The sequence below is a fragment of the Rattus norvegicus genome, chromosome 5 (assembly GCF_021556685.1).
Source record: "Rattus norvegicus strain SHRSP/BbbUtx chromosome 5, alternate assembly SHRSP_T2T, whole genome shotgun sequence".
Lineage (NCBI taxonomy): Eukaryota > Metazoa > Chordata > Mammalia > Rodentia > Muridae > Rattus > Rattus norvegicus.
Genome location: NC_141538.1, coordinates 17,965,072 through 17,990,882, shown reverse-complemented (window position 1 = coordinate 17,990,882; position 25,811 = coordinate 17,965,072). Strand labels below are relative to the sequence as shown.

The window sequence follows — 25,811 nt, the reverse complement described above, 5'->3', positions numbered from 1 at the left end:
CTAGTCAAATTTGTAGGTTTTCTGTGCTGCAGTTTCACTTTGGTGGTTAAAATAATGACTAATTTCTGATTGATATTATCGCGTAGGTAGAGTAAATATGAACAATGCATTTATATTAAGCTCTAAGACAAAATAACAGCAATCAGTAAATATTTTTAAATGTGTCTTAATGAATTTCCTTGCTATGTTCATATTCTTTTCTGTTTAGATTGTTAGTTTATAAAGCAAGAAGTTTCATTCTGACATTTCTGCACAGGCATAGTAATGTACTGTGATCACTCCCATTTATGTCCTCTTTTACTTTTATATCCTTCCTCCTTTTCTTTTCTCTTTGGTGTCCCTAGTCTGTCTCCTGTTCTCTTGAAGAACATCTCCAAAGATGTAAGGCCTCCTATCAACTCTGTTGTAACGTGGAGCACACACCTGTGGACTCTACTCAGGAACTACAGTGCATGTCTACAGTGCATCATGGTTTTATGTCTGTATAGCTCATGTAGTACTCACCAGCCTAGAACAAGTGTATGTTATTACCCACACTAAACATGAAAGATTTAAGAGCATTTCAGGGACCACAGAGTACATGTGCCAGATTCAGATCTCATGTCAGACTGCTGTTGTAGGCAAAAAATATCTTCAGTCTAACTCTGCTGCCCCAAGCCCAGGTTCATAGTATCCAGTCACTGTGAAGCAACCCCCAGCTCACTTTTCAAATCTTCTACAGCATACTGCTTTTGTGACTCCTACTTCAGTTCCAGTGTCCTATTTACTATTGCTTTTCTATGTCCCACCTAAGCTATAACTGTTCTCATTGAACCATAAAAGTTCACATTCCAGGAGTAACCCTGTCCTGGGTCTGGGATTTGATAAAAGGCATGTAGGTGATAGGTTTCAACTGCTTCTTAGCCAGTAAAATCCAGAATGAAGAATGGTAACACCAGGAAAGTTTTCTATAAGAACTCTTACAATATAGTGAGTTGATTCACCATAAACTGAACAGTGTCAATTCCCAAAGAATCTGGTCCAGTGTCTGAGATATCGTTCATGTATAAGACTGGAAGCTACCATTATCTCACTTAGTGTCAATGTTCTGAAGTAAATCCATTTGTATGCTTGGGTAAAAACAGTTGTCTTTTCTACTATCCTTTTATTTCACACCTTGTTTCTCTAGAAGTACCCAGTTTAGTTTTCTGAAGCATTAAAACATGTAGTCCCTCTTCCAATTTAATATGACAGTCCTTTAATGCTACTGCTTTCTCCCCTATGTGTCCAAGCTACTAGTTTTGTTCAATGAACAGTATAGTAGTGTTATGCATACTTTTTATATTTTTATTCTCATCTTTGTGCGTGAGAGAGTGATGCACGTGTGCACATGTGTGGAGGGGAACACTCATCCATGCTTGAACATATTAAGAGAGTGATGCACGTGTGCACATGTGTGGAGGGGAACACTCATCCATGCTTGAACATATTAAGAGAGTGATGCACGTGTGCACATGTGTGGAGGGGAACACTCATCCATGCATGAACATATTAAGAGAGTGATGCACGTGTGCACATGTGTGGAGGGGAACACTCATCCATGCATGAACATATTAAGAGAGTGATGCACGTGTGCACATGTGTGGAGGGGAACACTCATCCATGCATGAACATATTAAGCCCAGAGCATGAGATTGGATGTCTTCCTCTGTCACTTTCTGCTTTGTTTTTCATTTTTGGTTTGTTTTGAGACAATGCCTCTTACTGAACCTATTTTGGTTAGTATGACCAGCAAGCAAGCCTACAAGATTTGCTTGTCTCTACTTCTACAAGTCTAGGATGACAGGTACATGTGACTGAACCCACCTTTCACATAAGTGCATGGGGATCTAAACTCAAGTCCTCATACATTCATGGCAAGCATTGAATCTATCAAGTCATTAACAAGGCCCTGCTTTTGCTTATTTGTAAGTAGGTATCTGTTTATTAATAAACTGTGCGTGATATTCTTTCCCACTTAGGTATAGTGGCTTATTATCTATCATCCCGACGCTCAAGAGTTCAAGACAGAAAAATGCTTATGAGTTTGAAGCCAGTCTAGACTATAGTGTGTTCCAGGACAACCTGGACTAACAGTGAGATATCTCAAAAACAAAATAAACCAAAACTAAGAAGATTCTCTTTCCTTTGTAAGTATAGTATCAATAGACAAGATAATCAAGTTTAACTATGAGTTTACTGATTATGTTATCCAGTCTGAATGGATACCTTTATGCTCACCACCTTTGCTGCATGCTGTGGAAGTTTGTTTCATTTGTAAATACTTAGTTTGTTGATTTAATATATTATTTTTTAAAATACATACTACAGAGGTGGTGACATTATCCTGGAGTCCCCTTATCTTATTAATTTGATAGATTGGTCCTCACTCAAATGACATCACTCTGGCTGAACACTTGCTCCTGGAGAAGAGGTGGAGTTGCTCATCCTTGCTCACCGGAGATTCCAGTCTAGAAGGAGCAGGTGGGGCTGGGATAGGGCAGGTGAGGTTTCTCACAGGGACACAGAGCTAGGAGTAGGAAGGGGAAAAAGAAGAGGTAAGTAGATGAAAGGGAGCCTTTCTAGCTAGCTAGAGCTGTTATTTTTATGAGCATTCTTGCCAACTTAGTAAATGAATCAGATAGATTAATTCTTTATGAGCAGGGATCTGTAGTTTCGAGGCATTTTACTTCTGTGTACTTGTTTGCAGAACTTTCATGTGATAGAAAACCAAGAAGAATTAAAGACGTAGAGTCAGACACCTGAGTATTGGTTATGTTGGAGATGGAATAGAAGGGGAGACGGCCAAAGGTCCAATATCTTGGTTATAATAGATGAATAACTGATAAATATTTGAAGTGGTATAGATATGCTAATTAGTTGACTCAGTAATTAAACTTTATACGTATAATGTGCATAACTCTCATTTATCAATACGTAATAAAATAAACAATTCTTTTAGGAAATAATAAAGGTCACCTCCATCAGTATCTATCAGCACTACCAATGCTGATTTGGCAAAAGTCTATTGGTTGATGATGAGATTGTAGACTGTATAAATGACAGAACCAGCACGAAATGAGCTGGCCTGACCTATGAGCCATCCTATGAAGCAGCAAACCTGGAGGTTCAGGTGACCACATTCGTGTAATGAGATTCATTGTAACTCTTAAAATCTATATAAGGAGGGCTGCCAGTCAGTATTGCTTTGCACTCTCAGTTAGAGCTATGAAGAAACAATACATTAATTATATTTTAAGGTCAGGATTTCCATAGGTTTAAAGAATTTTATTCTTGCACCTCCTTTTCAGAAAAAGATAACATAGCCAGCAATCTGTCCATTATGTTTTCTCTCAAACTTTACATTTGTATTTTGGGACCTGGTTTTTTTCAATCAAACCAGTCAGGGTGATTTCTAAGTCATGAATAAGTGAATCTATACCTGTATCTCACACAGCTTACTAGGCTGTCTCTGATTTGCATGACAGGTTTATCTTCCTTAACACAGTGGTAGCAGAGCCTAGAAGCATGCCCTTTGCAGGGGACTTGAGCTCTGACTGGTTTCTCTTCTACAGAATAGGTGCCGAAAGATGACTTTGATTTAGAAGTCAATGGCTTACCTAGGTAATGCAATTCCATACCCAGAACATTAGTTACACAGATATTAAGTGGATTCCTTATCCGTGATGTTATTGTTCTCATAGTTATATGAAATTGACATTCTCTGTTCTTTCTGTGGGACAACAGTACCACAGAAAGTACCTTAAAGTACCTTTAAGATCCTTATCATGTGTTTACTGAACCTGCACACATAGAACCCTATTCTCTGACCTTCTTGAAGTGCTGGTATATAAGTTCACATCCAGGAAAATCTTTCCTGCTAAAGCTTTTGCTGTGGCTTTAGTCATGGTCTACTATTTTGAGAGCCACTCTCCACTTCCTTAATAAAACATACCAGGAAGATATTTCACTCTAATGTATCTTATTACTTCCCTCTTTCTAACAGTGTTGCAGAATGCCATAGTCAGGGCTCTGACAGTGTGCTGCCTACACAAAGCGAAATCAAATATTTTTTTTATTAAAAACAAGTTTTTTCATCCTCCAAGAAGTCTCTAGTATAATGTGTCCTTCAAAGCAGCAGTAATCAATACAGAACACTTCTCATGTGAGTGTGTATCAGAAATACACTGTTCCAGTTAGGAGGATTTACTAGAATTTGCTAATACTGAATGTCCCAATTTGTATCATTGCTTGAGATTTTAATTTCTCTTTATTTTATAATTTGTAATTAATTTATTCACATATTTTATTTGCCTTTTGAAAATTTAAATATTGTGCAAAATCTTCTATTTGTAATTTGTGTGCTTATATTTGGTAATCACACCTGTAATGAAGCACAAAATTACTATGTCTTTCTTGGTCTGAATGGCTTCATCTGAAGGTAAGAGCAAGTTCAGTAATTTATAAAGTGTTTTTCAGGATGTGCTCCAGTGTTGGGACAGAACATTCAGTATTTATCTATTCCTTTCTATCTTGATGTTTTAGTGCTAGAGCAAACAAATGGCTCTGAAATAAAGAGGACATGCTTGTCTGATCCATGTGGGCATTTGTTAGCCTTTGAGTTTGGGGACTTTTTGGTATGTTTAATAATGAGTAGTTAAAGCAGTGGTTCACAAAGTGCAGTCTCCAATGATGAACATTATCAACATCCAAGATGTTAGACATGTAGACGCTCAGGTCTGGTCTCCCTCTGTAACTGGAATCAGTCCTCTGGCCTGAATTAAGCCTCTGCATAATTCTGATGCAGGCTAATGATTAAGTACGGCTCCTGCCTGCTCCAGTTGTTTGGGATCCACGTGAAGACCTAACTGAACAGCTGTCTGTGGGGAGGCCTAGGTCCAGTCTGTGTATGCTCTTTGGTTGGTGGTTCAGTATCTGAAAGCCCCACAGGTCCAGATTAGTTGACTCTGTTTGTCTTCCTGTGGAGTTCCTGTATATGGGATATGTTCTTCTAGCTGGACTGCCTTATCTACCCTCCATGGGGGAGGAAGTGCCTGGCCTTCCAGAGACTTGAAGTGCCAGAGTGGGGAGATAGCCAGGTGGCTCCCACTCACTCGGAAGAGAAGGGGAGGGAAGAAAGAGTGGTGGACAGTGAGTGGGATATAAAGTGAATAAGTAAAAAAATTGTTTATTAAAAAAAAAAAGAACCACTGCTTCATTACTTTGTTGTCAGTGTAGCCTGTGGACTAACAAGGAGCACTTGGCACTTTGTGAGTACTATATGATGTCAAGCCAGACTTTAGGGTCAGACACGAGACCCTGCCTATTAGTAAAATCTGTCCATGATCTCTGTGTGTACAAAAGTCTAAGAGTTTAGGGAGGTAGAGACTGGGAGTTTCCAGCAGAAGAGGATCTTTTATTCAGAGGCAATTGAGTATGTTTAAATAGAGCTCAATGCTACTTTACTGTTTGGCTAGCCCCTCAGCTACCTCTGGATTAAAAGGGCAAAAGAGAATCAAAACTTTTTCACTAAACTGTTCAAATTATATAAGGGCTCACTGTGTCAATATGATATGATGGAAAGAGAACAGTTGTTTGAATAAAAGACCTGTAATATAGGTAGTAAACCATCTATAGGCTGTAGGTATATGTATATCTAGACTTACATATGTATATGCGTGCGTACTGTGTGTGTTCTGTCTAGCGATGATAAAGTATCCAGCAATGTTCTTGACACAGACGTAATTTTGAAGTCTCTTAATTTTTTAAATTTGCTTTGCAGTCTCAAAACTACACTGGGCATCCTTCCCTCTTAATCTCTCTTCTACCTTTGAATTTAATTTTCAGTAACATAACTGTTGTAGAGAAATTTCTTGAAAAGTGAAGGAAGCTGTACAAATCAGGGGTTATTTGTCTCACATTGCAGTGGGAGTTTTGCAATACTGGGGTACTAAAGAACAAGTGACACGCCTTTGAGGAAAGCGATGAAGTTCACCTCCTTCCAAGGCTTTTACTCTTATATATCAATCAGGGATGAACCCTGTTTCCAGGCAGAAAAGTCGCTGATCAAATAAAACCTTATTTGTCAAAAATAATTTTATCATGGAAATATATGAGCAGTAAGGGATTTAAAAAAAACCCTTTTGAAATCTTTACAACACCCCCATATGTAAATAGGTCTGTCACTCCTGTGTTTGTCCACAGCCCCAGCTCCAGATGAACCAGGGTAGTGTGTGGTGGCAGGAACAGCTGACTCATTAGTAGAGAGCAGTGAAAGGTAATTAACCCTGGGAAAAGTACAGCTGCCATGCGGGCTGTTCCTTTCTGTAGGATCTGATTAGAAATTAGTGTTAAACCACTGATTCTTTTTTTAAAGACTATCGTTGGTAATTCCTTTCCCCTCTCAGGTGTGCTCCTAGAAAAGGTTCTCAAAAGTACTTATGTACAAAGGTCTCAAATAGACGCAATGTTTTCTCTTAATAGTGGGCACCTGTTTCTGTTGTTATAGGATAGTCTTTAACATAATGTATCTAGTTATCATATGTGATTCTACCTAGACTCTTATTCTGATACACAGTTTTCATGTTACTCTAAAGCAGGGGTTCTCAACCTTCCTACTGCTGCATCCCTTTAATACAGTTTCCCATGTTATGGTGACCCCCCATCATAAAATCATTTTCATTACTACTTCATAACTGTAATTTTGCTACTGTTATTTAATTCGTAATGTAAATTTTTTTGGAGATAGAGGTTTGCCAAAAGATTCAAGACTCACAGGTTAAGAACCACTGCTATAAGGGGTTTTTTATGCAATAAACAAATGGTAGATAATTGCTATTTAACTAACTTTTCTCTTTTCTCCTTTCCATGTTTTCTCTGATGATGCCCCCTTTGTAGCCATGACATCTCTTCTGTTCAAATTCAGTAGCTGCTAGAAAAGGTAAGTGATGCCTATTTAAAATGAGACTTCCCCTCCAAAATGCCTCTCCAATTTCAGTGCCCTTCCAAAATATATGATAAGTTAAGAAAGTTGATTTTAGAAAACCAATAGAGATATTGTTATTTATTAATATTGGTACCAAGATTTGTGGCATCACACGTATGATAATGAGCTGTACTATTTCTAAAATATTAAGAATTCATGTAAGTGACTAGGAATTGTGGCTTACAGGACAGTTGCCTCCCTCCCAATTAGTACCTGAAACTTTGAGATGGGAAGAAAGGAAAGAGTAGTAGAATTATTCAGAGAGCTAGAGTTGGATAATGTTCAATCAAACCGCATTGCCAGCTTTGAAGACAAAGGAGGCATAGTTAAGGAAAGTATCAACCTCCAGGAATGACCCTCATTGTCATCTTGTAGCTCCATGTTGTCGAGAATAAGGAACTGAACTCTATCAAGCCAGGTTGCTGAGGAAATTGATTATCCCTTACAGCATAGCATGACTTGGTTTCACACTGATAAGACCATAAAAAGACCCTGGGGCCTCCACAACGATAGAATAACAATAGGTCTTTCTTTAAAGCTATTAAGCTTATTAATATTTGTTAAAAAATAAGAGAAAAGTAATAGAGTGAGCCAACCAATAGGTAGAATACATTCTACAGCTAGTAATGTAAATCCTAGGAAGACTCTTCTAGTTCTAAATGAAACAAATTCTTCGGAGGCCAAAATTGATAATGTAGGATTATTTATTTGGGAATATAAGTGATAATTATTGATACACAGTGACTTTATCTTCTATTTTGTAACACTTCAAAAATGCACTGTGTCATATTTCTATAAATATTGTAATTATATCACAGAAAAACAAAGGAACACATGTTTTGTTGACCCCTTCAGTGAGCCTGAGTGAACACGGGCTAGGGTAAGAAGAATATTCTCAAGAATCTGAAAATGATTATTTTGGGCTTACTTCAGTAGTAATGTACTGAGCACATACCATAGCCTTAAAATTGTTCCTAGGTGATACATCACTCCTTCCATGGACCTACCCAAGCCCAAGTAAAAGCAGACAGTCATGAGCAAGTAGAAGGCAAGGCAGAACCTCATTGTCAGAATTGCTGGACCATCAACATTCTCTTTCAATACAAGATTTTTGGGGATGCTATCAATCATGACTGCAGGCAGATTTTGCAGTTCTTGTCCTAAAGTTTTTTGGAAAGTTACAAATAAAATCAGCAAATTCAAGACATTTAATTTCAGCTAGTTAGTTTAACCATCTACTGTCTTTAACCCTTTTGCAGCTGCATAAAAATGTATCTTTAACCCATTGACCAAACCAGTTTGACCACTGGCATCCTTTCAGGGATCTTTGAGAACATTTTCTTATTTTTTTAGGCTTCTCCAAATGTCCCAGGAAGCACAGTCATCAGAATTTGTCTGAGCTGCCCTCATATCCACTGATTCCTCTGTCCCCTTCTCTCTTAGGACAGTCCCATCACATCAGGATCCTTGACTTGCTGATTTGTAATGAGGACGACAAGAGTAGTACCTTAAATTTCATTTTATACTCTTTGTTCCTCATGGGGCAATATGTATATTGCTGTGCAGTAACCGAGCCATATATTGAGCCATTGGTAGTATATTTTAGAAGAAAGATACTTACATGAAAATAATCAGTAGGAAAGATTCAACTTTATAATGATAATAAAAATCCAAAGATTATTTCTCCAAAATCCATTATTTCATTGGCCTCAACAACGAGGAGTCATGCCATTTTTCTTTTAGACTTCAGTAGATTCTCCCATTCCATTTTCATCATTAGACAATGAAGGCAAACGGCTATAGTTTTTCATCTTAATTCATACTTAAAGACGATTATGTAGATGTTAATGAAAACCAAACATTTACTTTTGATAAAAATATCAGACTTGCTAAAAATATTCTAAAGAACATCTTGAAAATTGTAAGGAAACTGGAAAATGTCCAAGGATATCAAAAATAATGTGTAACCATATATATAATGAAATAGCCTAAAGAAATAAAATTCCCTTTGCATAATGAATAGCCTTGTTTTTTAATCAACAAGTGTTCTTTGAACTCCATTAAAAGTGTTTTGACATTGTAGGGATGCTTAGTATAGATTTACTCAAAATAGCATATTTAGTTGTAACACAAGCTTTGAAATGAAGTGCTTAGTGTAACAAAACATGGTTTCCATAGTTACCACAGGAGAACTGAGAATAACTTTATTTCTTTGGAAGCCAGGAAGGGGCTTTAAAGAAAAGATTAAGCAAACAGATCCAGGCAGATTCATTATTTATGGTTCACATCTGATTGCCTTCTTAAAAGAATAAATTCCTGATACTATATGAAATTAGAGTGTTTTCACTAAAATCTAAGGCAGCACATTAAGAAATATCAACCTTCCTGTACTTCAGCCATTTCAAACTCAATTCCGAGTGGAGAAAAGACTGGTGTAACAGGCAGCTGTCAGGTACATTTCTGTCCACGGTACTTTGTGGATAGCTGTGTCATAAACAAGCTGCTTAAAAGCTGCTTGAGGACGGTAGTAACTCGTTGCTCATGGCAGATCAGGGGCCACAGGTAACTTTACTATTCATGATCAGTTGTGTCTTGATGGCATGCCTTACAGAAGGGACCTTGAAATCCATACTAGTGAAGGTGCCTTCAGTACTGCTGTCCTTGTTTTCTCTGAGTGTGGATGGAGGTCACGTCACATTGTCCTCTGCTACATCTAACCCAAGGAGTTTTTCAGTTTCCAGTTGAGACACAGGACGATGGGGTTTCCAGACCCTCAACCTTCGGCTCACCGCTCTTCAAAGCAGTTGTGATTAACAGGACTTTTGCAAAGTTTCTATGTAGTTACAAGGACAGTTTCAATCTTCTGTCATTTTTTTGCATTAGCTATGATTATGCTTTTACCACAAAAATGCATTTGTTTTAAAGGTAACAATACAGACTGGGAGAATAGCTTATGTTTCATCTATATTTATCAGCATTCACTGTACATTTGTGTCTTCATTACCAGGAAATATTAAGGGACATTGTGCCATCTATTCCTGTTTACAGTTTATTATGCAGAGATAGGAAACACTTAGCATGTAAAATGAATGTAGAAATTATTCCTGGATAGAAACACGGACATTTCCCACTCGTTGGCTCTTTCTCCTCCATCACCGGATCAGAGTGTAATTGTCAGTAATCAGGCCTGCTTGCTGCTGATAAAACCACTCTGAATGCTAGCAGCCTTCTTTGTGTGATGACTCAATTATTCCAGAAGTGCCTCATCAAATCTGCCCCATCAGCTGGGCTAATAAATAAGGAGAAGAAACTGGCCCCCCAAAGCAAATTATAAATCCATTTGCATTAACCATTTCGCTGGTCCATGATCTAGGCAGAAATAAGCATGGCAGATTGTGTTAAGCTTATTTGAATATGTTTATAATGTTTACAGCATGCAACTTTTTTCCCACAAGGTGTTGGAATTATCAGTCATGAATAGCATCTAAATGCAGTTATGTTAATTACCACATGGCTTTAAGCATCTTTCAGGGCTATTTTGTTGCTTAAATCAGGTAAAAAGTTAAATCATCTTGAGGGAGAAATAGAGGTCTTATATAAGGTACTGGAATTGTATCAGACTTTAAGGAAGGGTACTGTTATTTGTAAAGGGACTGGAAGCGCACAGATCAATACTAGAATACCTACTAGTATGAGTATAAGCACTCTGTCTGTGGACTGTGGAAGCTACACTTACTTCATTCCTCTACATGACTTCAACCTCCAAGCACAAACAACCTGTTCTGCAAGCAAATCAAAGTGGCTGTAGATCTCCTTGCACTCAAGGTTTCTAGAAATGTTCTGTAGGATAGAGGTTCAACAGCTGGACCGCTAAAAGTCGACTAAATCTCTCAATGCTCATCAGTACATTGCTTGATAGATACTACTTTATCCAACTGTATTAAGTTTGGATTATAAATCAGGGAAACATAAAGTATTGAAGTAGATGATGAAAGGCATTTGGGTAAATAATGTGAAATCTAAGTGAATATCTAGTAACTTAAAATTGGAAACAACCTCACATTGCCGTAGGACCGCTTTTCCATGTGGACCATGCCAGGCTCATAGAAGCTCCCGCTCTAATCAGACACCTGACTGTGGACGGCTTCTAAAGTACAGCTTATGGACGGCAAGAAGCACTTTTATTTGCCTAAAAATCTTGAATTAAACTCACACTTACATTCATTTGTTCCAGAAAACAAAGTGTATTATCTAATGCCAACCTGGAGAGCTCAGCAGAAGAAATTTGTTTCTAACAACATAACTATTATGTGGCAATAGACTCACAGAAATTGGATGCATCATCTCCTAAATAGAGAATTGTGTGCTATAATGGGAAAAAACCTACTCTGACGCTTATTGACTAGAACTGAAAAAAAACAGAGAGACAAACACAAATGGTAACAGGAATTATGAGATGTAAAATGACAAATGGGAACTGGAGTCACCTTGTGTCTACAGGTAGCCTTCAGCATTATTATGTACACTATTAATATATACACAAGCATGCTAGTGTGCAGTATTAACAATGCAAGTATTTATATGCATATGATATAGTGCATCATTACACAAATTTTAGCTGTAATTTAAAACACTATATTGATTAATATAAAATATATCTTGATATTTAGAACTGCAAAGGACTTGTGTTACCTTTCCAAAGACTAGTAATAATGTGTGAAGCTGTTAAAAGTTGGAGCAGTGGATCGGACAGTAAAACTGAAAGACATGGTTAAAGCAGGACCTCAGAAACAGTGATGCAAAAGAAAATACGCTGGTATTTTTATCTGGACTTATTAAGGAAATAAATCTTTCTGACATTGAAATCTTTGGAAACTATATTTGAACTTGCCAGGCTTCTGGGAGGATTTGGGATTGCATTTCCTGACTAGACAGAGCAGGCTACTTTCCCAAGTAGGCAATGCCATAAGATCATTGCCACAAGATCACTAACATGATGGTGAGCTCATGTTAGTCATACCACAATGATAGTCGTGGGGAGTCATGGTAATTAGAACACATTGTCAGTGATTGTTATTTTGTGCTATACCCCATTGGTGATAGTAGTGAGCTCATGTTAGAGCACATCGATGGTGTTGGTAAGTTAATATTATACCACATGGATAGTGGTGGTGAGGTCATGTCAGTTACAACACATTGGCAAATGGCATTGAGTTTATATTAAGCCAGAAGTTGTATGTGGTACACACACACACAATTTGAAAAATTCATTTGACCCTTTGCCAAACTTTTCACTTTACATTTAGTTTGGGAGGTTTAATAAGTGTTACTTCCTTTGGAACTATAAATATGACTATCATTTTCTGTTTGGGGGACAGAGTTGACATATTGATCATCTTGATCCATTCATCTATAAGAACAAAATACCATCTCAAATGTTTGTATTTCTTTTCTTTGAAATAATGTAACAAATTCATCATACTGCAAAGTAGGTTTGCAGAAGCAGGTAGACATCCATGAAGCAGTTATTAAGGCTTGACATCCTCTGATTATTCATAAAAAGGGAAGTCATCACATGGACTAGTGGCTGATGACTTTGTGGAGCTAAGCTACCTGAACATCTGAGTCATTAATTAGAAAGACACTGTGTGGGCCACATCTTGGTTGCAATGTAATTTTACCTTTTAAGGTTGCTGTTTCAGAAAAGTAGGAACTTCCAAGAAAGCGGTACAGGTAGCCCCGCTAAAAGTCCTTGGTCCTTGGTGAAGCCTCCAGGCCTGAGGGTAACTGTCTTAACAATGTGCCTTCCCCATGGGGTATTATGCATTTAAATTGGGAAAAAGTTGTTTTGTTCTGTTTTTTACAGGACATAGAAAACAACTAAAGAGTAGCAAATAATAATTCTTAAAACCTGAGAGTGACATTTAGTAAACGTGGAGGTTTAAAGGTGCCATGGGTATGTGGGAAGAGGGGCACCCAGGTTGCAGTGGGAGACCCCTGTTTGACTGTGGTGGGCTTCCACGGAGGAGCTGGGTGGAACTGTAGTGACAGACCCAGTGAGCCCCTGGAGAGGCCCTGCTTCCCACTTCTTTCACTCTGCTTCCACATCCTGGGTCTTTGCGTGTCAAATCATATTCCTAAACTTATCTTTCCTCAGCACCCTCTGCACACTTCGCGAGCAGATCTCAGCTGTGCTGCCTCCGTTCTAGTCTCCAGGGAGGGAAGCCACAGCAGATGGGGTTAGGGCAGAGGGCTGACGCATCTGACAGCAAACGGCTAGGCTGCAGAGTAGAAGCTGTGAGCGTCAGGAAGCTCCTTCTCCCAGGAGACCCAACTAACCACTGAAGAAAGTTGAAAATGAGCCCTTTGAGAAACGCTATTAAAAGTAGTAAAAAATTGCGATTGTGCAGATGACGTGCTGCTGTGTGCTTATTCGGATGCTAATGAGTTTGACATTAGGGAACTCAGAGGCTTTACAGCTACTCCCTTATGTGATTCTGTTCTTTATTGGCAATCTTTGAGAAAATAAATGGAAAATGTATTGCTAATAAATACATAACACGATAGGGCATTAGACAGAAAGCCATTACTTTCAGGATTTAGAAAGAGCTTTGTTCACCACTATGACTGCTTCCAGGATCTTTTGTTTTAGGTTGGTGTGTGGCAAACAAAGGGAACTAGGCAGGTGGAAGGCTCCAGAACTCTTTATCAAGAGCACAGCAGAATGGGCCAAAAACGTTTCTTTAAAGTTGCAATCAAACACAGAATACGAATTTCCTAGCTGTGGTACTACTTTTCCATTCTTCTACTTGGGCAACTGTGTGAATTTGCTGCCTGTTTCTTCTGCACAGCCACAGTTGCTGACTTGAGTTATAAAATCATCTGCTTTGTCTTTGGTCAAAGCTTACAAGGAACAGGCATGTGTGGCTGAGAGGCTGCTGCTACAGGACACTGCACTAGGTAAAAGGCCAGCGTCAGAAGTCTCCTGCAAGGAGGGTTGGAGACCTGTGACTTAAAATGTCAGAACTGCCAACTGTAAACTTGTAACCATGGGCATGCGTGCTCGTGGCATTGGTACAGCAGGGCCCCCTCTAGGATGCTGAGTGCACTACACTGCTTTCAGTGTCTCCCCCCAACCCCCAGGCTGGAACCAAATACAGGGGATGCAGCCTTGTGTATTGTTATTTGGTGGTAAATAAACGAAAAAACAGGTTGTTTCTCTGAAAAGTGAATTCAAACTCTAGCCATGGGATTAATAACATCTTCTGCTGGCCTCTTTCAGAGCAGCTCAGGTAGCAAGGGAACATTTTGTCTCTTGCAGCTTCTTCACTAGAGCTCAAAGAGGACCATGCCCTGACATCTTCCTTTTGATGGATAAGAGTAATAATAAAAGTCATCATAGGACTAGGGATAGAGCTCAGTGGTAAAGGGCTTGCCTACCATGCACAGGTCCTGGCTTCAATCCCTAATACTGCAAACATGAATCATAAAATTATTAGTAAGAATAATACAATTTTTAGTATGACAAGTTCATTCTGTTTGTATTGTGGCCAACCAAATTATAGGTAAAAGATGCCAACATGTCCTCTGTCATTCACTAAGGTTCTTTTAAATAAGCATTTTTCTGGTCCAGCCTCATAGGCTTTCTTTCTTTTACTTTTTCTCTCACTAGGATGAATTTCAAGATTTTCTACTAAATTGAACAAAAATATTTAGTCACTCTGAGGGGTCAGAGCAGGCAGTTGGCATGCCCAGGTTAACTGCAGAAAGAGTGGTGTGATCTCACTTTTATTAAAAATTAGAGTACATTGAAAGAAAAGTCATTTAATCAAAGAATATAAAGGCTTTTCTAGTCACCAGTGGTCACCTCTGTGCATTTGCTTTGAAATTCGTTGTTGCTGCTGAGTTTAGAATGATGATTTTTTTTCAGTACAACCAACACTCAACTTACTGTTTTAACCGTTAAGTAACTCACATGCTCTAGGGCTGCAAACTGTTGTGTATCTAGTTACTGGTATTTGCCCTTACAGAAATAGTTAATGATTGAACAGATTTAAAAATCTAATGTAGGCTGGGGATTTAGCTCAGTGGTAGAGCGCTTACCTAGGAAGCACAAGCCCCTGGGTTTGGTCCCCAGCTCCGAAAAAAAAGAACCAAAAATAAATAAATAAATAAATAAATAAATAAATAAATAAATAAATAAATAAAATAAAATAAAATAAAAATCTAATGTATGTTCATTTGTATTAAAAATTGGTTAGGTTAAAGATACTTTAAAAATACAATTGTATAAGTATCCCAGATGACTTGCAGGGTTTTCGCCTATGAAAGTGAGAAATTTGATTGTCCATGAGACAAAGTCAATTCGAAATATGTATGTCTTATGAAGAAACTATTTTCTAAAATTTGCCTGTTTTGCAGCAGATAAATTTCAAAATATGAGGAAGGGAAAATATCAAAGGCCTTTTAGATGTTAGTTGTCTTAAGTTATATTTAAATGAGGCATATTTTTAAAATACGCAAAAACATAAAGCTAGCAATGCATCCGACCCCATCCCGTGTCACAAAACTGTGACTTTGAGGCAGCAGTGCTGCAACTGTGGCACACATGCACTTGTTACCTGTGGGGAAAATAGAACTATTTGTTGCAGATATTTGGCAAGAGGATGTAAACATATGGCTCTGGTTTACATTCAACATTGCCACTTGTAGAAGTTTCTAGATAGACTCTACAATAGTGGCAGCCACTTGAAATCAGAAAGACAATGTAACAAAAGTCTCCACTATAAAGTATTTCTTCTTGCTGCTGAAATTCTTGGGGATTGAAGAGCTAGCATCAATAATTGGGTGCCTTAAATAAGTGGGAATTAGAAAAAACTGATAAATGTCACTCTGGGGTGCTATGTGAAATCATTTTGCTAAAGCTTACACTTCTAAAGGTTGACACAGAACATGCTTCTGTTCATCCTGAGCAATCAATAAATGCAAGAAAACAGAATAAAAGAAAGGTAAGAATAGAGAAATGTAGACAAAGTCTAGCTCCGCATCTCTCACCACAAGTCAGCACCTTCCTCTATTTAATGTAGCAGCTCATTTCTTCACAACTTTCCTTCTTTAAAGTAAACATCTAGGCTGCCATTTTATACTGACCCACAGGTGCGTTTAGAACAGACTAGCATCATTTTAAAAAGGACAATTAATACTGGCCTCTTTGTCCTCAAGCTAGACAAATTTTATTCTGATAAACTGGCATTATCTAGTGAATTTATTTTCTTGAGTTCTAGGCCTTTTCTAGTTTCCTAGGTTGCTCTTTTTTTAGTTTTCTAAATTTCACTTCTGACAAGGGAAGTATCCACCAGGGATACACAGCATCCCAGGGAGAAGGCCAAGGACTGTCCTGCACAACACAGCAGCCTCTCCATTTTGCAACAAACTTCTCGGGATTGAATGAACCTGTTGTGAGCTGGGGCTTTAGGTCAGAAGAAAGGCACGTGCCTGGCAAATACAAGGCCCTGAATTCAATCCCTAGTACCACTGTAAATAGAAAAATTAGAGTTGACATTCCACAATAATAATGGAATATATCCAATGATGTAATATAGTAAACTATTGTCATTTTAGAAAGAAACACAGTGAGACAGTTAAGAAGTAAAAGAAATTCAAACACGTCTTGATTGATAAAATGCTTTTTGCACAAGTATGAGGACAAGAACTTGATCCCCAATACCTAAGTAAAATACCATGCATAGCAGTGTGCACTCATAAACTTAATACTGGAGAGATGGAGACAAGAAGGTCCCTAAAACTCACTAGTCTGCCAGTCTGCCTATACCTGGGAGCCCCAAGCCATTGTCTCAGAAAATAAGATGAAAGGCTACTGAGGAATGACACCTAAGGTTGACGTCATGGCTCACACACACACATGGGCATACACATCCACATACGCATGTGCACTCATCCACATGCAGCAACTCCCCAATAATAAAATACACAAATAAAAACAGAAAGCAAAAACTTTAAAAGAAGGGTAATGAACATTGGCTATATGGGGAAATTTCTTCAAAATAAAAGTCCCTGTTTGAGGTAACTGTTGGCACAATGATAACTGTGTAAGAGTTTTCAGAAATTACCTCAAACCAAAGTTACTAGAATGACTTTTCCACATGTTATGAACCTGCTCGTCTCCAAAGAACCAGAGTGTCATAGGGTTCTACATAGGTCTCTGTTGAAGAAAAGGCAAAGTGTAAGTGCAATTGAGTTTATAAATTCTGTGTGATGTTCCTAGAACCTTGTCTTCTCAGAAGACAGCCTGGGACTTGCTTTCAACTCCATAGTAGGGCTCAGATTTCTGCACCAGAGTGTTGAGGGAGAGGTCTATGTTTTTGCCTGTGATATAGCAAACGCCAATAAAAAAAAAAAGCGGTCAAGTACAGTAGCTAGGAAACTGCTCATACATCTCTGTAAAGGCCTGTAAGCAAGCAAAGATGCTAAACAGCGTCTGTCATCAGTCAGCTAAATAGACGTCATCGGTTTTCCTGCTTCATTGGTTATCGGCTTATTCCTCTGATTCTTCTGTATCCTCTATGAAACGTTGTTTATTAACATTCTTTATTTTATTAGTGTTTTCTATACTTGCCATTTGTTCGGATATTTGCTCAGCTATCCAGAAGACCATGTACACCAGGAAGCCTTTTGCAAAAGTTTCCCTGTTGATTTATGTTAGATTCTGAACAGGAACTACCTTTTTTTCTGCTGTAATATTTCACATGGTACATGGGAACTACCAAATTACACTGAACTCCCCCCTGTTTGTTTGTTGGTTTATTGACACAGGGTCTCACTGTATAGCCATCGCTGACATGGAACTTTCTATGTAAACCAGGCTGGCTGGCCTCAAGCTCAGAGGATCCACCTGCCTCTTCCTCCCATATGCTGGGATTAAAGGTGTGCACTACCATGTGTTATTCATATTTATGTGGTTTCAGAGAAAAAAATGCAGTGGCAAATTAGAAGAATTGCTGTAGACATCTCGGAAGCTCTACAAAACCCACAGAACAAGTTTTAAGAAATAAATCTCTCTTTAAAAGAAATCATAAATTTGCAATGTTAACAACAATCTTTTCAATAACATTGTAGTGCCTAAGCAGAAAGATAATAAATATCACTTGCCAGTAGGCCAAAAAAAGTTTCTAAGAACTGTAATTTTCAAGATTACATTACATATTATTTAAATCACTTTGCCTCAATCATGTAACAGTCATGTGCTCCTTTATAATTCATGAGGAATTGGGAAGGGTAGGTACCTCTCCTACCGCTCATCTTCAAACATGCACAAGACAGTGGTTTTCGCACCTTGAATGCACATGATTAGAGCAAGACATCCACTTTAGTACGGTTTGTCTGTAGAAAAACTACCCATGTTCCTTTGCAGTTTATTAAGACCTATGGAGTAATTCAAATGAAGATCATTTAGAAGTTTCTGCTCTCATGTGTAAAGTTCTAGAGAGCAAAGACCTATGTGTATGTGCATGGGCGTGTGTGTGTGTGTGCATGTGCGTGTGTGTGTGTGTGTGTGTGTGTGTGTGTGTGTGTGTGTGTGGTTTTCACAGTGCTTCCTATTACTGAGCTGTGCCATGGTCCAAAAAGATCTGGTTTTGAATTAGAATGGAAGAAAAGATAAAAAACATCTCACAGTTTTAAAAATTCCCACCAAAAAGAAAGGCTTATGTGTTTTAGATTTCTGATTTATTGCCTGCCATGTGACAGACACTGAACTTACCACTGTTAATCAGAATAAAGAAAAAAAGGCTGGTGAAACCGACAGCCTTAAATTTTAGCCTTGTTCCATTGCATGCCTATGAATTGGCCCAAGTTAAACTTCAAAACTAACACTTACATAGGATATATATATATATATATATATATATATATATATATATATACACACACACATATATATAATCAAAAGAAAAAATAATAGCCCAACGAAATACAGTTATGAGGTGAAATTCCAAGGTCAAGGAGTTTTGTACATTCCTGCACCTTCCCCAGGTGGTATTGGTGAAGAGATGGATATGTCAGGTGGCTACTGCCCAGACCCATGGCTGGCTTATCAATGCTGCTATAAAGAGGAATAATATGTTTCTGAAACTTTTGTATATGCCTCTGGAACTCCTGGCAGTCTGTCTTTCAGTTTTGGTAAAGGAACTCATAGAGTTCCCCCTTCCCTCACGTTGAAGGCCTTTTTCAGAATGGCTAGGGAAAGTTAATGGCACCCGTGTTGGAGAATAATAGACTTGCACTATGTGAATGCTTGCCCATGGGAGTAGCTTCCTCAGAAACATGATGTGTTTCATCATTTTAACCCTCGCATGCTACTGATCTCTCTTAATCTAGTTATTTGTGTACCGCACAGAGCTACGTTTGCATGGACTGAACCACTTTATATGCAGCAGAGATCCTCCTGGGAGGAGGGGATTTCACAACAGTCCATGCCGTCCTGAGTAAACCAAGCCCTTTTAATCCTAGGCAGTGTCGCATCTGTCATAAACTCACATGGCTTTGAAAGAAAGGAAATCAACAGGAAAAAAAAATCACCTCTGTTTTATTGTTGTTTTCTCTTATTGTGTACTTTTAAAATATTTATAACAATGAACCATTTTATTTAGACTAAAGTGGCTGCTGTTCAGCCAAAGCCGTGAACATTTTTTGTTTGCTAATTTAAAAAGCAGTTCAATGATTGGTGTGGCGCTTATTATGAAGCCATGACAAAAGAGTTCTGGTGGGTTTAATAGTTTTAGCTTATGAGAGCTGTTGTTAATTTCATCTGTAGTGTTGCAGGTGAAAAAATGCACAATGGATAAATAGTCTATATTGGTTTAACTGAACATAATATATAGTGTGTTCTGGAGTTGTTTGTCTCAATAGACTATAGTAATCAAAAGTAATGAACCTATTATGTGCAGGACCTTGGAGAGCGTCGAATGGCAGTAAAAGTGTGGCACATAAAAGGTTTATTAAAGGAAATTAAAGTCCATCATTGCCACACCTGCTCCCCTATTATAAGTCCATGGCAGGTCAGTGCCTTCAATCACAACCTAGCGTCTGAGTGCGGAGTCTAGCTTCCATTACCATGGCAGTCGCACTGCCGCTGTGCATGTCAGGATTTAAGGACTGGAGCCACGAAGCACTCCTGCTCACCATCTCATTTCTACAAGCAAAGTACCTTGTTTATACTGAAGAATTCTAAAAATGTGCAGAAGTGAATTAAATTCAGAGGTTATTACTGGATTCTTGCAAAATGGAAAATGCTCATGCGGTCAGAGTATATGAAAACAAAAGGGCTTTGAAAGCCTGTATTTCTTTGATAATTTATTTGATTACATTTAAAACCTTCAGTAATGATAGGAATTGATGCTTCCATGTGCCTCACTTGGATTTTATGTTTCTTCTACATTTGGGTGATCTCATGACTGGAGTTTTTCTGGAATTCAGAGAGAAATCGTAGTTTGTTGTTGATAGTATTTTGGTGAGGCACTGCAAGGGTTTGTCTTTTGGTTGTATTTTTACATAGGCAATTGTTTTTCCTAACTTAGAAAGAGTCATAATCAGAAAGCAACTCCAAGGGAGGATGTATTTGAAATCTATTAGTCAGTCTGGATTCTTTGGCTTGATATTTGGAAATCTTCTCATTCTAGCAACACTGAGGATGAGACAACCCCCTTTCAGTCTTTGGAATTCTAGAAGCATGCAAATCATTAGCAAACACTTGTGGACAAGGCCATCTGCCCTCTCGCTGTTTTCATTTCTGGTTTCTAACATCTGTAGATGTGTCTCTAAAATCAGTAGTACTCCAGAACTGTCAGCCAGATTCCATAGAGCCAAAAGGAAATTCAGGAACATGGAAGGCTGCATGCCTTCATAATGACCTCCAGAATTTCTAATTACATGTTTTCATTGACTGGTCAGTATCAAAGTAATGATCTCAGTACTTGTGTTCATTTTACAGATGGATGCAGAGGTTGAAGATAAAGCGTTGCATACTCTCTCAAAAGGAACCGAAGGTGAGTTGGTGAGCAGCCTCTCTGACACTGTGCCAACTGCACCATGAAAGACGGGCATACCTATGCTTGGCCCTTGTGTCTAGTAAGTGAGGACACCTTTGGGTTGCAGGAGTGATGCTCTCTAGTGACTGGGAAACCAGATCGTCAGTCTATTACCACGGTTAATTGTATGTTTATGCTGTCTGGCTTAATAGTCCCAGTCTCTACCTAGTTCAAGAGAAATGATAACATTTGCTTTTCCACCGTTCCTACTGGGAGTTCCAGACAGCTCCAGAAAGTAATGTTTGGAAGGTTCAACCTGTTGGCTACCCCTATTTTTTTTGTAACCAACAGATGGTAATGTAATATTGAAATATAAACAGACCCTTGATGATCTAAACAGCTGGAAAACAGGATTGACTGGCAATTATACCCCTCCAGGAAAATAACTTTTATTGTAATTAGGTATATTTTGTGACCCTGAATTCTAAGTGGAAAACTAGTTTCACCATGGCTCTGAAAACATTCTAGAGTGCTGTCCTTCACACTCATACTAGAGTATTGATGCTGACTGAGGAGAGCTGAGCCGCTGTAACCCTACCTTCCTGGGAGGGTTCGTGATTTATGAGAGTGACTAAGTAAATGTAATGCATTTGTTAGCTATGCATCAACATATGTAGTCAGCATAGTTAATTCCGATTTAACCAAACACAGGGTCACAATGATTTTTATTCAGTCAAAGATGAAAGTGTTTAGTTAAAAATGCATGTGGTTGTCATTGACCACGGCATTCCAAATGCAAAGTAATCCTGACTTTTCTCTGCTGAGACAGAACCTTTGCCCTCTATTATTATGGAGTTTCAGCTTAAATGACTTTTGAAGTGATCATATCCTATATCTTTAAATTTGAAATAATATGTTTTTAGGGCTCTAATTTTCATGCAGCAAACATCTCAATGGGACATTATGCTCAAGAATACGAGTCTATTTTATTATTTAGAATATGTTCTTGCTTTTTCTAAATAGCAGGATTCTAGAGTTAGACTGTTTGGCTCTTATTTTGATGTCTCAAAGCATACCACTCCACCACAGTTTCAAGATGTGGGTCTTTTAATTTGCAATTATTTTTGGACTTTATTTTTTTGGCAATGCACACACGGCCTTCAATAGAGCCAACATGTTCTTTTAGAAGTGTACTACTGTTTCTTGTGAAGCGTGAGTAATTTTGGAAACCACCTGTTGTCTCCCTCCATATGCTGCTTATCCTTGTGTAGGCAGGTATTTACCAACACAAATTCCTTTAGTTCCTAGAGTTTCAGGCAGAAATTCAAAGCTCTTTGAAAAAGTCCCTTATTTTGAAAGGCTGTTAGTACTAACAGTGCTGAAGCCTGTTCTTTTCTCCCATATGTAGGATCTGTTTGGAATAAACTTGAGATGCTTACTAGTAAAGCTTGCAGTTCTCTCTACAAACTTCCTTACTGTCATTAAATATGTATACCGAAGTCTGTGATCTAACACATAGGTAGATGCCTGTGTAGAATCTGTGGCCTGGAATAAAATAAAAGCAATAGTCTTCATAGTCCTTTGAGTAGTTCCCCATCCCAAAGAAAATCAAGTTTTCCTTGTTTCTGAATTTTTTTTCAAAATACATCTAATGTCAGGTCACTGTAAAGTCTAACCTACTAATCTATAAGGAGCCAAGGCTACTCAGTGCATCAAACCTAGGATGAATCTGTTTTGGGGCCATGTTGTCTGTCCTCTTATTTCCAAAAGCCCAGAGTAAAAGAAAACTCATTCCATTCAATGAGAAGCCAAGTGGGGTCTGTCCTAGCCGTTCACTAGTGTTAAAGTTTCAGTCAAACAGTTTTAAAAATAAACTCAATTGAGACTTTCTCTTTTTCTTCCTTCCATCCTTCCTTCTTTCCTTCCTTTCTTTCATGTTTTTGTGAACAGTTCCAATGGATTCTCTGATCCCAGAGCTCAGGTAAGACCTCCCCTATGTGACTCTTTCAAATATTGGTTGGTGTGATTAGTTTAGAATGAGTTGTTTTCCCCAGCTCAGAACCCATGCTTCAGAATGAAGACTAAGCCAAAGAGTGACTTTTCTTGGCTCATTCTAACCCTCAGGGAAGCAGAGAAGGGCAGCAGTTGTGTTGACAATGAGGCTGAAAAATATTTGATCTAATATTCTAATTAAATAAACACTTTTGTATAATGTCGATTATACCTGCTTTTCCTCACTGGCCACCTATTTTCTAGGTGCTGGTATGTCGTGTGTGGCGGGACTTTGCACTGATGGCCCATTGGCTAAATAACAAATTGCCTAGATTCTAAGCTATGCAGTTTTTGCTGTAAATAATTAGGAAATGCCATCAGCTAGTTACTTCCAATTTTAGCCTACACAATGGAAAATAATGCAATCTTTCTGAAGCATGCCCTTCCATTTCTGTGTTACGTATTATAGCTTAGGCAGTGTTCTGAAAATTCTACCTTACTGAGTGATACAGAAGTTCATTAGATCTGCTTTCACAAAATTATTATCGAAGTATAAACTTTAAACATAAAGTACAAAGAAAAGAAAGGACTTCTGGTAAGAAGGAGTACAGCCTTAAGATACACTTTCCTTGAGTAATACAATTGCCCTTGCCAACCCACCAAGTCCCCAATCCATGAACTGGCCTGACTTTCTGAACTCAGATACCTCTATTTATGTGTGTCGGGGGATGTTTGACACAGAATGCTATAGTGCCTTGCCTACTTACCCTGCAGAGGGACAGGCCATGCCGCTCATCCCAGGCACTGTGCTTGCTGATTTCCCTGCAACACGGGCAGTCAATTACTTCCTCTTTTAAGTGAGTTAACTTGTCTGAGTATCCATTCATTTGCTTATTTAGAATTTGGGTTTACTTTTTAGGCAAAAATTGCTATCAGGAAATCTATATGTTTGCCTGGGTTAATGATATCACCATTAAGAATTTAAAATTTTAAACTAGAGCATTTAGAGCACTGCACATGATATGCGAATACATTTGAACCACATTAAAATTATGGAACTGATCACATGTAAAGTATGAGATTGCTTGCCTCATTTCTAATTGTTCCTTTTAAACAGACTCCTATTTAAAATTCCTGGGTTTTTTTTGGGGGGGGGTTGGGACTTGATGTTTAAATGATGAAGGGGTAAGAGAACCTGAGATGTTTGTAGTACCATACCATGCATTTCTAGAGGTTTGCTGTGACCACATAGATGGATTCCTTGTGGCCATAACCACAATCTTTTTAGGGAACCAAGTCATTCACAGAAAGGAAAGGGCCTTTTTAAGTGATAGGAGTTTATAAAAGTGACTTTAAGTGAGACAAGTCTGGAGGAATGATGTGCATGCATTGACCTAGATGGAGTGTCTACCTCAGATGAAGATACAGATAGAATTAAAAGAAGAAAATGTATGGAAATGTCTTATGTAACTTTTTGTAAAAAAAATTCTTTTTAAGTATGCTATTAGCATTAATGACTACAGTAAAATTCGTTTTGTTAAGAACCTATATACCAGATGTTAACTTTATCATCCAATCACTTCATTTAATCCTCACAGTAACCTTATATATAATGGCTGAAATTTTCAAAACAAACATGAAAGTCAATAGCTAATGCCAGTATCCCACAGGTGCACAGGTAAATCATCTGAACTCCTGATTCACAGACCTGTTTCTCTCCTGGGCTGGGCTTCCTCTCCTCACAGTTAATCCAGAGGAAGGTGTAAATCACAGAGCAGCTATCCCATCACCTGGGTGGGACCTCAAGAGGCTAGACCTCAGACTGCCGCAGTCAGCCCGGGGCTGACCTACACCAGACTAATTATGGACAGGGAATTCCTTGTCTTCTAATTATATAAAAATTATTCATATCAAATATCTCATTTTACCTAATCGGCTAATAAAATAATTCAAAGGGAGGATCTCAGTGGCTGGAGAAATTCACAAATTTTCAGGTCTCCTGAATGAGTTCAAAGAAGTACTTACTGAAATTGAATCTCTGTGCTCAGCAGGACAGCCATGCTTGGGATTCTTTACAGTGTAACCTCACCCAGGCCGAGACCCTACCTACCATTCTGCATGTCTTGTGGATGAAACTAAAGTAGTGAGCTATATGAAAACATGTATTGGTATCCTTTTTAGTTTTTCTGTCCAGTTTCCTAGATTCACTTCTAACCAACTCCACTGGCTTTTTGTAATTGAGCATCACAGCCATGTGTCTGAATTCTAAGTGCCACTAAGAAATGTGGAATTCTTTTCCCAACATAGGAGTTCCGAATATTTCATAGAGAAGGTTGATAACTTTACACAGTTCACTTTAAAATGAACTGGGCATGTTACTGCTTTCAGAGTGGTGATTTACAAAAAAGTAGTAATACAAATGAAGCTAATTTCAATATACTGTGTATTGTTCGTGGCACTAATAAAAATTGATACTGACATTCTCATCTCCTTATTATTCTGTATGCCAGCTACTATCATCACCATTAAAAAAGCAATTTATAACCACAGGTCCACCTTTAATCATCTCCCTTATTAGCATTTCCACTTTTCCTCTACCATGTTCAGGTTACAGGCAGTATAGAGAAAGCTCTGCTGGCTTCCCCAGTCACAACCAGTGCATTATCTCTGCCCTCTCCTTATTACCACTCTCTGAGATCTGAACCTATGCTATTGTATCTACTAATTCTGGTAATTGGGTCTCATGTTGGCAGTCAGTCCACCCCCTTCCT

At 38.3% G+C, this 25,811-nt stretch overlaps 1 protein-coding gene across 2 annotated transcripts in view; it reads left to right on the top strand.

Annotated features, from left to right (window-relative positions):
• The window catches only part of St18 (ST18 C2H2C-type zinc finger transcription factor), a 125,776-nt gene that overhangs the window by 15,486 nt on the left and 84,479 nt on the right, over positions 1–25,811 (top strand). For both annotated transcript variants that reach the window (XM_087660513.1, NM_153310.2), the window contains 3 exon segments: positions 6,916–6,958; positions 21,012–21,066; positions 22,999–23,029. In XM_087660513.1, the coding sequence (XP_087516639.1) occupies positions 21,012–21,066; positions 22,999–23,029 (86 nt within the window). In that variant the 5' untranslated portion in view covers positions 6,916–6,958.